The sequence below is a fragment of the Sciurus carolinensis genome, chromosome 10 (genome assembly GCF_902686445.1).
Source record: "Sciurus carolinensis chromosome 10, mSciCar1.2, whole genome shotgun sequence".
NCBI lineage: Eukaryota > Metazoa > Chordata > Mammalia > Rodentia > Sciuridae > Sciurus > Sciurus carolinensis.
The window spans coordinates 46,961,410-46,977,181 of record NC_062222.1 but is presented as its reverse complement, the minus strand read 5'-3'; the positions used below and the strand labels follow the sequence as shown (position 1 = coordinate 46,977,181).

The window sequence follows — 15,772 nt, the reverse complement described above, 5'->3', positions numbered from 1 at the left end:
TGCCCATCCTTTTGAGGGTAAGCTATTGTCAGTTTTATTGTGGCCTTGTACTATGAATGGTTAGGCATTTCTTAAGTAGGTAAATGAAGTATGTATATGTGTAAGAGATCCCATAGTTAGGGGAATGTTGAGTATGTTTCCTAACTGGTTATGTTTTTTTATGTGAAAATATCTCTCATCAAAATAAGAACAAGTAATTAGGAGCACAGGCTTTAAAGTTGGACAAACCTAAGTTCTTACCAAGTTTCCACTAGTAAGTAGCTATAAGACTGTATAAGAACTTTCTTAACCTCTTAAAGTCTCAGTATTGTCAACTATAAAATAGGAATACAGGTTGAGTATACTTGTGGCTTGGGGTCTACAAGTATTTCAGATTTTGGAGTTTTTCAGATTTTGGATTATTTGCATACACTTCACTATTTGAGCATCCATAATCCAAAAACCTTAAATGCTCCAATATCTGGAACTTTTTGAGCATCAACTTTATTCAAAGTGTTTTGAATTTTGAAACATTTTAGATTTGAAACATTTTTGGATCAAGAATCTTCAAACCTGTAATAATAATACTTATATACTAAGATAAATCATTAATTCAATAGTTACTGAATACCAACTTAATTAAGCACAAGTCACTGTTTCTCTGTGTTTGGGATAGAGTTATAAATAAAACAGTTTCTAATCCCCATGGAATTAGAGAACTTATATTCTGTTAGTGTAACACAGGGCCATGTGAATGCTGGAGGGTTCTTGTCTCACTCACACCCAAAGAATGAAGTACACAGATGATGGAAGGAGAGAATTCGGTAGCCAATTTATTTAGAAACAAGCAAGAAAAGCTCCCACAGTATGAGAGGGGTCCCAAGGAGGTTACCACCGGTGGCTCTCTGTCTAGATGTTTTTAATACTGTTTTGATGAGGAACTAACCTTCCTTTAGAAAGTCTTGATTGTTGTATTTTTCTAACTCCATGAATGTATACAATTTTAATTTATTATTCCTGTGAGGGTTTAATGTATCTGTTAACCTGAGTTTGTCCTGTACTTGTTCCTTAAAACAGAAGAACTGCTTGAGTTAAAAAAACTGTTTGGGGTTGACTAATGTTAGGATAGTCAAGGAAGCTGGGCAACAACAGAAATTATGGGCATCCAAATATGAGGGTAGCCTTCAGTAAGGCAGCCAAACCCCAAAACAGGCTTTAGCCTAGGGTTTTAATCTGGGATGGAGGACCCCCCCCTATTCCCTGAGGACCCCATTTCTGTAACTGGCCTCATTAGGGAAGATGTACTATGTACCCTCAAATCAGTAAGTATATAATATAATGTCAGAATATTATTATGAATAAAAATCAGAATAGAGAGTGAAGGTGGAGGCTGATTTTAGCTAGATGTCTGAAATGAAATTTTTTCAAGGAGTTAACCTTTGAATAGAGGTCTGAATGAAGTGAGACAGCAAGCCACAGGACTTCTGGGAAGAGTGTTCCAAGCTGCCCAACCAGCAAAGAAGTCCTGAAGTGGAAACAAGCTTGGCATGTTTGGAGAATAGCACTAAGACTGGTGTACATAGATCTCTCTACACAGTGTTATCTGCTCTTCCTCAAAATGCCTTTCCTGGTTGGCTGGCTGTTCCTTTATTGATTCTTTCTCTGTTAACTTTAACTCATGACTTACCAAACTATAAGCATTCATTCTGTGAAGGAAATAGCACTAGGGTAGCACAGAATGAAAGTGATCTCTGATCTCAAGGGAGAAGGCAGAGGAGGTCCACAGCCAACCAAAGCAAGTCAGACTAATTGATAGCACCTCAGCCTAAGTCTATCTCAGAGCACAGAGAGAGAAGTCTTTGCTTCTGACCTGGAGAGTGAAGGGACTGAAGGAGTATTCAGAAGTAGTGATAACTTTGATGAGTCTTATAGTAAGAGTGACAGTTCAATGGGTGAAAAGAGGGGAGTGAAGCAGGAACAGCATTGTTAGAACAATAAGAAGTCTGGCTTTTCAGTCATGTTTCCTAGAGCCTTCTATTCATGTCCTACGGCTAATATAATAGACTTGTTTTTTTCTTGAATGTGTTGAACTTTGCCATCATGAAAATGTTGACTCCTTGATTTAGGTCTTTTGACATCTGTTACATAAATGCCTATTTAAAGTAATCAGGATCTCCTTGCCTCATTGTAATATTTTGCTGTTCTGGGAATTGAACTCAGTGCCTCACACATGCTAGGCAAGTGCTATATCACCAAGCTATATCCCCAGCACACTGCTTTTCGTTATAGTAACATGCTCAAATGATTTTCACTTATGCCCTTAAATGTTCTTAATTATCCCATCTACTTCATTGTATTTTTTTCCTAAGAACTGATGTCCTCCATATTGTTTGTTTTTTTGCAGTTCTTTTCGGTGTACTTTGACAAATATTCCACAGACTCAGGCTTTATTGAATAAAGCTAAGCTTCCTTTAGGATTGTTGTTACATCCCTTCAGAGACCTAACGGTAAAGTGACATGTTTTAAAATATTTTGAGTAATGACAAGTGGTTATGTACAAGGTATTCAAATTTTTTATTTTCTTAGTCTTCATCATTTTTAATTTGAAGTTACAAATTCAAAATCATTCTGCCAAATTCAAGTCAACAAACATTTTCTGAGCAACTTCTTTGTAGCATACCCTAAGCTAAGCCCTGATAATACAAAGTTGATCACATCATTGACCTTACCCCCAAGAAGAAACACATCATTATATGCAGGACTATTAATATATGTAATTAATAAAATCTTTGTGATATTTTCATAGTACAGTATAACAAGTGATTCCCTCTACATACAGTAAAGTTTTTGATAAATGATGGAAGTTCAAGGTGCATTTTGAAAGATTAATTGGTTCAGAAGTAGGAACCACTGTAGAAGGTAGATTAAACCTTAGGAGTTCTTTATTAAAGTGATTTCCAGTTAGGGAGGAGAACTATCTCATTGTTCCAAATTAAGCAAATTATAGGGAAAGTATAAACACTTCAGATGTGTTGAGTTAAATATTACCTGTTGTTTAAATTTCTACAGTGCATTTGGTTTAATACCTAGCTAGCTAGATTTACACATGCTTCAGATATTTCATGCAGATATGTTGTGTTTAGGCTACATTTTTAAAACCTCAGAAAAAATGTTATCTAGATACATTTAATTTATACTTCACAAACTGCACTTCTCTCTCACACATTTTTACTACTGTGATTTTTTACCCCTCCTGTTGCTGCAGATTTCTTTTGCTCTCAGTTATCCAAAAACAAAAAGCAAAAACAACAACAACAAAAAACTTACTGACTGCCTATCTAATGCTAGATGCTGGAGATAGAGGTCACTAATCTTCCTTGTGAAGCTTACTTTTCTACTAGGATGTACAGAATGAATCAGAGTGAATAAAAAGTGTAATAATTCTATGTGATAAGTACCTTTAATTTATTCAGTAAATACTATTTAATCACCTATAATATGATTACAACCTTTATCCCTAAACCAAGACAGTTAATTTGCTATATCCATAGGTAAAAGTAGTTCCCTAAATACAGATTCCATATATGATACGTTCTGGAAGTGTGTACACTAAAATGTTAACATGATATCCTCTGGTATTTAGAATTCTGGGTCATTTTTTAATTCTCTCACTTTCAGTTAATTGTATTTCCTGATTATTTTTTTTAAAACCTGATCTGTAGCTACATGTGTAATAAAACTAATAGATGTGGGCTGGGTGTGCTAGTGCACACCTGTAAAATCCCAACTACTCAGGAAGCTGAGGCAGGAGGATCACCAGGACAAGGCCAGCCAAAGCAACATAGTGAAAGACCCAGTCTCAAAATAAAAGGGCTGGGGATGTAGCTCAGTTGTGGAGTACCCCTTGGTTCAATACCCAATCTCTCTCTCTCTCTTTCTTTCTCTCTCTCTCTCCCTCCTCCTCCCTCCCTCCCTCCCTCTCTCCCCCTCCCCCCCCTCCCCCCCACTTCCCTCACTCCCTTTGCCCTCCCCTCTCTTTTCACGTGCATGCACACACATACCCACAACAGTATATGTGCAAGAATCTTAAATACAAAGATAATGTTTATGTATAGACTTAAAGAAAATTCAGAATGAAAAATACTAGAGAGATAACAGAAGTTAATTCAGGGACATAGAGTAATCTGTGATCTCTTAATTTATTCACATTTTCTTAATTTCCTACATTGACTATAGAGTTCCTTTCCCAAACTAAGTGTGGTATTTTTTTTAATGCACATTGTATTTGGATTCTTGTGGCCTCATCTCCCATCGGGAGTGCTGTCACTGTCCACCAAGCACTGCCTGCTGGCTAGCAGTACCAGGTACAGTCAGACAAAGGCCTTCTTATGTAGTATGTGTTTCTTTATCACTGTTATTTCTTGAGTCTAGCTAATGAACTGTAGTTTGTATTATTTTCTTGGCCAAACTTCTCTTGTCAGCTAGTTTTTTCATCAGATTTGGCATGATTTTGTTTTCATATTATCTTAAGATTTGTAATGAAAAGGGAGAAAACTTGACAGCTGCTTTTGTTGCTCAGCATATCACTGAATATAATATGCTTCAATATAAAACCACACAAAAATAGTTCTGGTTTTTATTCTGTGTATGGAGCAGAGCAGAGGGTGTTCTGTTTTTCCCTATGGTGCTTTTGTTGCTACAACATTTTTATTTTCTTTTCCAGCAATTACCAGTGATAACATCAAATACCATTGTGAGGTGCCGATCTTGTCGAACATACATCAACCCTTTTGTATCCTTCATCGATCAACGTAGATGGAAATGCAATTTGTGCTATAGAGTTAATGATGGTGAGCTTCAGATTCTTATAATGTTTTTAATATGATTTTCAACATTTTTTGACATGTTAGTCATTATTTTGTTTCTCTCCTTATTGCTTTAAAAAGAACTTTAATGCTATTTTTAATAGCAAGAATTATAGGCTATGGCACCTTTACCAGTGTGTATGGATACTCATGGGCATCCATATCTGTTGTCCCCTGTACTCATTTCTTAGGTCTCCCTATAATTGCTTTCAAATTTGCATTTCAGTTTGATGTTTTCCCATGTCATGGGATATAAAAAATAGGACATAAGTCTAAGAAACCAGGTTATCCGTGACCTGTTTTCTTCACATGATTTCAGAAAATCTGTTTCTGGTTTTTTTTTTAAAGCAGGCTTACAGAATTGATTTTTATCATTAAATGTTCACAGAATTATTGGCAAACATCATCAGTCTTATTGATGATAAAGGTGTTTAATTTTAGGCATGTTACTAAATTCATACTGGATTCCTAACTCTTTTTTTAGTTCCTGAAGAATTTATGTATAACCCTCTCACTCGGTCTTATGGAGAACCTCATAAACGACCAGAAGTTCAGAATTCAACTGTGGAGTTTATTGCTTCTTCAGATTACATGGTAACTGTTCAGTGCTAAAATTAGTCATGGGACATGATTGTATTGGTCATTTGATTTTCTCTTAGGTGAATTTTTGTTCAAATTTTGAATAAATAGTATTTTTAAAAATAATGGTGAAAGTTTATCCTTAAAAATTAGAAAGTTCTTCCTAAATGTTATTTGATCTCCTAGAATAATATATCACTGAAAAAATATTTTTAATTGACTCTAAATCTCATTCTTCATTTTTTACTTAGAAAAATGAATTTTTTACTTAAGTCCTTACTCATCTTCTTTGTAATATCTTTTTGTTTTAGTTGTAGATAGACACAATACCTTTATTTAATTTATTTATTTATATGTGGTGCTGAGGATTGAATCCAGTGCCTCACACAAGGCAAGTACTCTACTGCTGAGCTATAGCCCAGTCCCCTATTCTTGTTTTTAATATATGTATAACTGTGTTTCTCGTATATTCTCATTTCTAATCTTCATTGTCTGCAAAAATTCAAAGTGCTGTTAATGGAGAAAGGTTAACAGGAACAACGGATAAACAGTAAATTCCTGGTGGTTGGCCCATCTTTATTTTTGTAATTTTTATCATCTTTTGTTTCTAATTTAGCCTATGCTGACTTAGGCACAATTCTTATGTCTATTTCCTTGTAAACTGGCTTATGATCACTTTTACTTTCAGCATCTTACCTTCTTTATAGCTTATTATGTTCTTAACTCTCTGTTCTAGGTTCTTAGAAATTTTAATCTAACTGAAGTGGTGAAGCAAGAAATAATCTTTAATTTTTATCATATGATTCATATGACCTTTGGTTGACTTTTTTTTTTTTTTTAAAGACTTTATGAATTGGGAGTGTAGTCGGTGGTAGAGCACTTGCCTGGCATGCATGAGGCCCTGGGGTCAATCCTCAGCACCTCATAAAAAGACTTTAATAATCATTTTATAACTTTCTGTGCCAGTAATTTTCAAGCATACTCCAAAAAGAGAAAATAGTATGACCTATTGTTTACCCATGATTGAGCTACATTTGTCAACATTTTTTATATCTTTATTCATTCATTTATTTATTTATTTAATATTCTTTGTTGTAGAGGGACACAGTACCTTTGCTTCCTTTATTTGATTTTATGTGGTGCTGAGGATCAAACCCAGTGCCTCACGTGCTATGCAAGTGCTCTACCACTGAGCCACAACCCTAACCCCATTTGTCAACTTTTTGCAAATATATTTCATTTGTCATCCAGCCCACCCCTTCACTTGCCCTAGAGTTTATCACATTAAGTGATAATCTCAGATATCATTTTACCCATAAATACATCAGTATATATCTCAATGACAGAAAACCTTTTTTTTTTTTTTTTTCACATAAGGGAGTTTATTAAGCAAACAGATTGTCTCCCTGCAGAGTAAGAGAGAAAATGAGAGGAAAAGAAAGGGAACGAGAAAGGGCGTGTGCAAGAAAGTGTGAAAGCCAGGAGGATAGGGAAAGTAAGTAGGAAAGAGAGAAAGATGAGGAAAGATGGCAGGGTAGCTACAGTAAAGCTGTTGAATTCCGCTGGGCTAACAGGGGACCAATATCGGAGAAGGATACTTGCAAGCTGACTGATGAACCAATAGCTAGCTAGGATGTTCACAGATTGACAAGTGGTTGGGAGGCGGGGAAAATGGCTCCACCGGAAAGGTATTAAGCAAACAGTGTCTCCCTGCAGGGTAAGAGAGAAAATGAGAGGAAAAGAAAGGGAACGAGAAAGAGCGTGCGCAAGAAAGTGTGAAAGCCAGGAGGATAGAGAAAGTGAGTAGGAAAGAGAGAAAGATGAGGAAAGATCCAGAAAACCTTTTTTAAAAAATATTCATTTTTTTATACCTTTATTTTATTTATTCATTTTTACAGGGTACTGAGAATCAAACCCAGTACCTCACACATGCTCGGCAAGTGCTCTACCACCAAGCCACATTCCCAGCCCCAGAAAAAGCCTTTTTAAAAGCATATTTATAATATCATAAGGATTTCCTTTATAGTCAGCACTTAACCTATGGAATTTGACCACTACCAGGTGACCCAGAAGCTAGTACTAACAGCAGGTCCTCAGGTTATATCTTGGCCAGTATTCCTTTTCTGGAATACATTTAAACCACTTATTTAACCATTACAACTCTCTAATCATGCTTAGTCTGCAGAGAACTTTGCAAGAAAAAAATTTAAGAAAGGAACGTCATTTTCATTAGCATGTAAGATCTTATATAATAGCAATCCTATTTGTATTTTTTGGTACAATTATGCTCAATAGATGGATATCTAGTAGTATTAGTAATTAAAAAAAAAATATATTGTACCCACTAAATAAACTACATTATTTTTTTCCTTTCAGCTTCGTCCTCCTCAACCTGCAGTTTACTTGTTTGTTTTAGATGTATCTCATAATGCAGTGGAAGCAGGATATTTGACAATTTTGTGCCAGTCACTGTTAGAAAACTTAGACAAGTAAGAATTTTTTTTGCTCATAATATTGTGTGTGTATATAAATATATATAAGCGTGAAGTGTGTATTAGTAATTTAAAGTGTTGGGTTTTGTTCTTAATATTTTTCTATAAACTTCCTGTTTACCATAGAATAAAGATCCTGCTACTTGACTTATGATGATTTAATGACTTGGCACCTCAATCATAAAAATTTTAACATTTAGAGAAGAATTTAGATCTTGTCTAGCTGCCCCTGTGACTTAACTGACCTGAACACTGGGACCCAGAAAGTCTGACTCAGTCAGAGTATCAAGAATCTCTATGAGACTATTATCAAACATGGCAACCTGAAGAACATTATGTGTTAAGTGATGTAAGCCAGGCACTGAAAGATAAATACCACATGATTTCACTAATATTTGGAATATTTAAAATAGAATAGGGATAGAATGGTGGTTACCAGCGTCGGGGGTGGCAGTAGAGTATGGGTTTGGGATGTTCTGGTTTAAAGACACAAAATTTCACTTAGGAAAACATTCAAGAGATCTATGGTACAGGATGGTGGCTATATTTATAACAATATATTGTATTCTTGAAAACCACTAAGAGCAGATCTGGGACATTCTCACCACAAAAATAATACCTTCATGAGGGAATACATATGTTAATTAACTAGGTTTAGTCAATCCATAATTTAAATAAAATTTAAAAATAAATTTAAAATTAAAATATTTTTAAAATAATCTAGATTAGAGAAATATACCTATAACTTATGCCTAAGCATGGAATTTTACATGAGCTAGTTTTAATTGCATTAATGAGAAAATGAATTGAAGAAAGGGACAACTCTCTTCATTTTAGCACATTAGTAAGCAACTATGTTGTGGAAATAGGAACCAAGAATAGAGTAAGTAATTTATACGGACGGGGCTCATAATTCCTTCCTGTGTGCCTACCACAGATGGACTTCCTCAACTAACTTTAAAATTGATATTTCCATTTCTCTGGGAACAAAATTGTTTGTGCATTTCTTTTTTCATTCCAACAAGAGATAATGACTTAAGATTGTTAGTGAGAGTGTTACACTACTACAGTGGTTCTTTTTTTTTTTCTCTTAATATTTTTAGTTGTAGATGGACACAATATCTTTATTTTATGTATGTAGTGTTGAGGATTGAGCCCAGTGCCTCATATGTGTGAAGCAGGCGCTCTACCACTAAGCTTCATCCCCAGCCCACTGCAGTGTTTCTTGATACACACTTTGTCAGGAGTACTCTGGGTAATTCCAAGAGGTTTTCCCCCATCTTCATTGGAACGTGGGAGACCTTGCCCTATCAAATGCTACTACTAGTCACTACAGTCTGCATGTCACTAATCTTGGCCTGCAAATGAAACTAATATTATTAAGATATTCAAGATTCTAAAAATCCAGATGTATTGAAAGATTTGCTTTTAGTTTGTTAATAATTTAGCTTTCATATTTTTATCATTGGTTTAAATGTTTGCCTTATTTAATCACCAGTGCTCATGACAGAAATGGCTTTAGCACTGAGTAGCAGAAGACCACATTGCATAAAAATGTTCAGTCTTTTAACACCAAGGTTTTTTTAAAAAAAATTTTTTTAGATATATATGACAGTAGAATGTATTTTGACATACATACATGGAATATAACTTCCTTTTTTTAAATTTTTATTTACTCAGGAGTAAATAAAAATTGGAGTACTCAAATAAATAAAAATTGGAGTAAATAAAAATTGGAGGAGTACTCAACCACTGAGCCACATCCCCAGCCCTATTTTGTATTTTATTTAGAGACAGGTCTCACTGAATTGAGACTTAGTGCTTCACTTTTGCTGAGGCTGGCTTTGAACTTGCCATTCTCCTACCTCAGCCTCCCAAGCCACTGGGATTACAGGCATGTGCCACTGTTCCTGGTTAACTTCCCATTCTTGTGGTTGTACATGATATGGAGTTACACTGGTCATGTGTTCATACATGAACACAGGAAAGTTATGTCTTATTGTTTCTACTATCTTTCTTATTCCCATTCCCCCAACCTTACCTTCATTCTCCTTTGTTTAATCCAGTGAACTTCTTTTCTTACCTCCCCTGCCCCACTTTTGTGTGTTAACATCCACATATCAGAGAGAACATTTGGCCTTTGTTTTTTGGGGACTGGCTTATTTCACCTAGCACGATAGTCTTCAGCTCCATCCATCTACTGGCAAATGTCATCATTTCATTATTCTTTATGACTGAGTAGTATTTCATTGTGTGTATATGCCACAAACTTTATTCATTCATTTGTTGAAGGGCACCTATGTTGGTTCCATAGCTTAGCTATTATGAATGGAGCTGCTATAAACATTGATGTGGCTGTGTCACTGTAGTATGCTGATTTTAAGACCTTTGGGTATAACTGAGGAGTGGGATAGCTGGTTCCATTGTAGTAAACACCAAGTTTTAATCCCTCTCCAGGGTGCAGTACTTATGGAGGTACCACAATACCAGAACTGTTCATGGAGTGATGGAACAAGCTGTCTTCCATCTCCCTGTTCTAGTAATTCACTTAACTATATTGTCCTCAGATAGAAAAGTAAGAAAATGTAGCTCTAAATAAGAGCCACTGACAAAACAAGTGACTTTATAAATTAAATTGATTACAAAACCAGAAGGATAATATTGAAGATAGAAAGTGGTTTAAAAAAATATTTATATTTGATTACAGTAGAAAATAGAAGACTTAAGAAAATTAAAAAAAGAATAGTAAAGGTAATAGGACAACAACAATATAGAAATGTGGTTTTGAAAAGGGCTCTGGAAAATTCTTTGAGAAAGAAGAGTGTGATGCTGGGGTTTGAGCTTCTGCTCAACTTGGTATATTTTGATTTTGGAATGGGCTGGCAATCTCCACTCTAACTGATAATAAATGACCGCAAATACACAGTGACCAGAGAAGTCTCAAAGAAGTGGAGATTATTCTATGGAGACATTATAAATCTTGACTAGTATTGGTAAGCTGAATGTGTGCATTCTATTCACTGAAATTCTTTGGACCTGCCTCACGGACTCTTGAGGAACCTGATTGATCATCTTTAGTAGTAACAATGCTACTTACTTTGAAGCACATTCTAGTTTGGCATCTTGTAATATTCAAAAATATTTTACAGCATTGCTATAAGAATAAATTACATAACTGAAGTTAACATAGTTGGTGGTACTTATTGAAATATATGTCTGTAAAATGAGGCATCCATCATGTTGGTAATAAGGAAAGCTTGACAGGTGATGAATTGTTAACTTACTTTTTTATTCTGTGGTATCGATTTTTCAAATAGTTCTAATAGAAAATGTTTTAATAATTGATAGATAAATGTTTGATGTTCTTTAATGTGTTTTTTATTTAAAATTTAGCACATTGAAATCTAATTTGCCTTATACTCAACTTTTTCTTGAAAAGTGTTCCTTTGTCATTCTACCCTTAAAAGGTTTAAAAAGAATATCCCGTTGTATTGTTTTCACTTCAAAGAGTATGTTTCAAAGGAAAGTTAGCAAGAAATCTTTAAATTTTAAAAACAATTTAATTTTAGTTTTAGTTTACTTTTATTTGAATATTGATGTGGTTCAGTTTTCTAAATTATGAATTCTAATCATGCAAGTAGTTTCATCTGAAAACATAATATTTCCTCCTTTTCTGTTTTACCTACCGGTTTAGATTGAGATAATTTTTGTATTGCATATAAACAAGCATGTGTAATTATCCCTAGATCTGGCTTACTATTTCTTTATTTTCTTAAATAAAATATGTTACTGAGCACTTTGGATTTTAAATTGTTGATTTTATTTTTAGGCTTCCTGGAGATTCACGAACAAGAATAGGATTCATGACCTTTGACAGTACTATTCATTTCTACAATTTACAGGAAGGATTATCACAGCCTCAGATGTTGATTGTATCTGATATTGATGGTAAGCAGTTGGCAAAATTAAAGTCTTTCTAACTATAGGCTTTGAAATGGAAGCTACTTTATGGTATATCTTGTTATATGCTATGGAGATAATTTGGTACACTTTGATATTTGCCTCAAAATGTTTTCTTGGAGCCAGGCACAGGGGAAGCTGAGGCAGAAGGATTGCGATTTTGAGGCCAACCTCAGCAATTTAGTGAGACTCTAAGCAACTTAGCAAGATCTTGTCTCAAAATAAAAAACGGGGATGTGTCTTAGTGGTTAAGTGCCCCTGGGTTCAATCTCTGGTACAAAAAGAAAAAAAAAGTTTTCTTCTTAAATTTTTTACATATTACTAAATATGGTTTTACATATGTATATGTATGTATAGTATGTACAGAGTATATGCATTTAATAAGGCATTATTATATGTTTTCCCTGTAGATGTTTTTCTGCCTACTCCGGATAGTTTACTTGTGAATCTCTATGAAAGTAAAGAGGTGAGATTGATTTATTTTCTTAAAGTATCAAATTATTTCTGTCATCTCAGCTGTTTACTAGATGTTAACATTTGTTTACTCAATATATTAATATTAGACAATAGACATTGTCAGGTGATATGTCTATTGAATCCTCTATAGTCCCCAGAGATGTAGTGACACATACTGTACTCTGGAATGTTTTAAAGAACAACCTTGCCTTGCCTTCTCAGTAATTCAACGTTTAATTTTTTTTTCCCAGCTTATAAAAGACTTATTGAATGCATTACCAAATATGTTCACCAACACAAGAGAAACACACAGTGCCCTTGGTCCTGCGCTTCAGGCTGCCTTTAAATTAATGTCTCCAACAGGTGGCCGTGTGTCTGTATTTCAGACACAGTTACCTTCCTTGGGTGCAGGGCTTCTGCAGTCCAGAGAAGATCCTAATCAAAGGTCCAGTACAAAGGTATTTTATGTTTAGTTTCTCTGTCATATCCCCTAGTGTTTTCTACCTCTTACAGACTGTAATTATTTGTTCTACTTTTCATTAGTAATAGTAATAAGCTAGCAAGAGTTTAACTCAAATTATCTTGTGTGTGTGTTGCAGAGCATTCTTCTTATTTGTTTGCAAGCCAAAAATATTTAGAAATCATTTAGTCTAATATTTTCATTTTATAAAGGAGGAAACAGATTAACATGTCCTGCCAGAGGTTAAGTAACTAAAGATAAAGATATGGCATGATTTTCTGATTCCTGTGTTCTTCTCTATTATACAAGTGGAAAACTTACTAAATCTGAGTTGTAATTTAGCATGCTCATTCTAAAACATTTTAAATTATAAAGGTAATACCTATTATATAAAACCTGAAAAATAGAGAAATAAATGATTCATTAATAATCTCACATCAAGATTAGCATTGTTAATACAAATAAGCATAATTGGGCATCATATATAAATATATATATTTTTTTCCACTGGTCTTTCTCATGAATATTCTCTGAGGTTCCTAAAACTTTTTGGGGGGTTGGGGGAGGGTACTGGGGATTGAACTCAGGGTCACTCGACCACTGAGTCACATCCCCATCCCTTTTTGTACTTTATTTAGAGACAGGGTCTTACTGAGTTGCTTAGTGCCTTGCTTTGCTGAGGCTGGCTTTGAACTTGTGATCCTCCTGCCTCAGCATCCTGAGTCACTGAGATTACAGCCATGTGCCACTGTGCCCAGCTAATAAAACTCTTTTAAAAATATATATCTGGGTAAATGGGAAAGTACTCAATTTAACTTAACTATTCAATGACTAGGAATTGATTAATCAGATCTTCCTTTTACACTGTCATGTTGTGGAATATTATATTATTATATGTTATATATATTATATATATATATAATAGTATATAATACTGATTTAGCAGCAATTACTCTGGTGCCATATTTTTTGAGTTTTTGATTTAGTGTCCACCACTTAATAACCATATAATCTTGATAAAATTAATCAATTTTGCCTTAGTTTCCTTATCTGTAAAGGTAAATAATTAAAATCCTTTGAGATATATGTTATGATAATTAAATTATTTAATTTATATAAAATTGCTCAGGAACTGCTGGCACAGAAAGTGCTTTTTTTCTCTGCACATTTTTTTTTTGGTGTATTATAGTTGAACATAATGATGGGATTTGTTGTTATATATTCATACATGCACACAGTATAATTTGACCAATATGGCTCCATAATACTTCCTCCTTCCTTCCACGGCTTCCACCCCCCTGTACCCTTTCCTCTACTACTCTGCTCTCCCTTTGATTTTCATTAGATCCCTACCCTGACCCTCTACCTTTCTTTTCTTTTTCCTCTCTAACTTCTACATATGAAAGAAAGCATACCCTTGGCCTTCTGAGTTTGGCTTATTTCACTTAACATAATGGTCTCAAGTTTCATCCATTTTCCTACAAATGACAAATTTCATTTTTCTTTATGAGTGAAGAAAACTCAATTGTATATATGTGTGTGTATATATATATATACACACACATATACAATTATATATACAATTATACATATGCAATTATATATATACACATTTTCTTTATTCATTCATCCATTGATTGATATCTAGTTTGGTTTTATAGTTTGGCTGTTTTGAGTTGTGCTGCTATAGACATGAGTATGCTTGTATCACTGTAGTATGATGACTATAATTCTTCAGGAATTAAATACTGAGAAGTGGTATAACTGGGTCATATAGTGGTTCCATGCCTAGTCTTTTGAGAAACCTCCATACTGATTTCCGTAGTGTTTGTACTAATTTACAATCCCACCAACAGTGTAAGTGTTTCTTTTCCCGACATCCTCTGTGCATTAACTGTTGCCATTCTGACTGGTGTGAGATAAAATCTTAGTGTAATTTTGATATGCATTTCCCTATCCATAATAATATTGAACATTTTTTCATATATTTGTTGCCATTTATACTTTTACAGAAGTGCTTTTTTATAAATGTTAACTATTATAGGAAATCTGTGCCAACTGTCTATAGACTTTTTTTAAAAAACTCCTTTGTTTGTTAGTGGGGCAGCAGGTATCCTCTTCATTAATTATAAGAGATACATAAAAACATGTGCATAGTTAGAAGCCTCTGACTCTTACTTTATGATCTGTTGACTCAGGTGGTACAACATCTTGGCCCTGCAACTGATTTTTATAAGAAACTTGCTTTAGATTGCTCAGGACAGCAAACTGCAGTGGATTTGTTCCTTTTAAGTTCACAATATTCTGATCTTGCTTCTCTAGGTAAGAATATGTTGTCATGATTATCTATTTACGTAGACATTTTTAGTATATTATTAAATCCAAATTCTTAGTAAGCTTCCTCAATATTTTGGGGAGAAAAGCATGTAAATTAGATAAATAATATTGATGAAGATTATCAGTAAATTTTATAGCCCCATATAAATATAAAGTGCCATCAGTATTTTGTCTATATGATTCGTTTACCATTCTGTTTAACTTTATTGTGTACTTTATAAATATTTTTGTTTTCTCATATTTAAATGTTATTCTTATTTTGACAACATTAGCTTTGTCATTTAGATTCATAGTATAGAATCTGTACTACTGTACAAGTAGAATATTAAATACTTTCTGTATTTCTTTAAAGCTTGTATGTCCAAGTATTCTGCAGGGTGCATCTATTATTATCCATCTTTCCACCATACTCACAATCCTTCACAAGCAGAAAAGTTACAAAAAGACCTAAAACGATATCTCACAAGAAAAATTGGATTTGAAGCCGTTATGAGAATAAGGTGTACTAAAGGTATGATCATGTCAAATTATGCCTTATATTGCATATATCAAAATGAATGAGCATTCATATATTAATTACGTATGATGATGACTGTTCAGTGTAAAAGACTTTGTGTTTGATCCACTTGGTTATACACAGTTTC

The 15,772-nt window shown here is 34.1% G+C and overlaps 1 protein-coding gene across 4 annotated transcripts in view; it reads left to right on the top strand.

Moving 5' to 3' along the window:
* Sec24b (SEC24 homolog B, COPII coat complex component) overlaps positions 1–15,772 on the top strand; it is an 86,430-nt gene that overhangs the window by 59,920 nt on the left and 10,738 nt on the right. For all 4 annotated transcript variants that reach the window (XM_047567139.1, XM_047567141.1, XM_047567140.1 and 1 more), the window contains 9 exons: positions 2,384–2,486; positions 4,703–4,829; positions 5,329–5,438; positions 7,800–7,912; positions 11,745–11,863; positions 12,286–12,341; positions 12,583–12,789; positions 14,990–15,113; positions 15,481–15,639. In XM_047567139.1, coding sequence (XP_047423095.1) covers positions 2,384–2,486; positions 4,703–4,829; positions 5,329–5,438; positions 7,800–7,912; positions 11,745–11,863; positions 12,286–12,341; positions 12,583–12,789; positions 14,990–15,113; positions 15,481–15,639 — 1,118 coding nt within the window. The remainder of the gene's footprint in view (positions 1–2,383; positions 2,487–4,702; positions 4,830–5,328; positions 5,439–7,799; positions 7,913–11,744; positions 11,864–12,285; positions 12,342–12,582; positions 12,790–14,989; positions 15,114–15,480; positions 15,640–15,772) is intronic.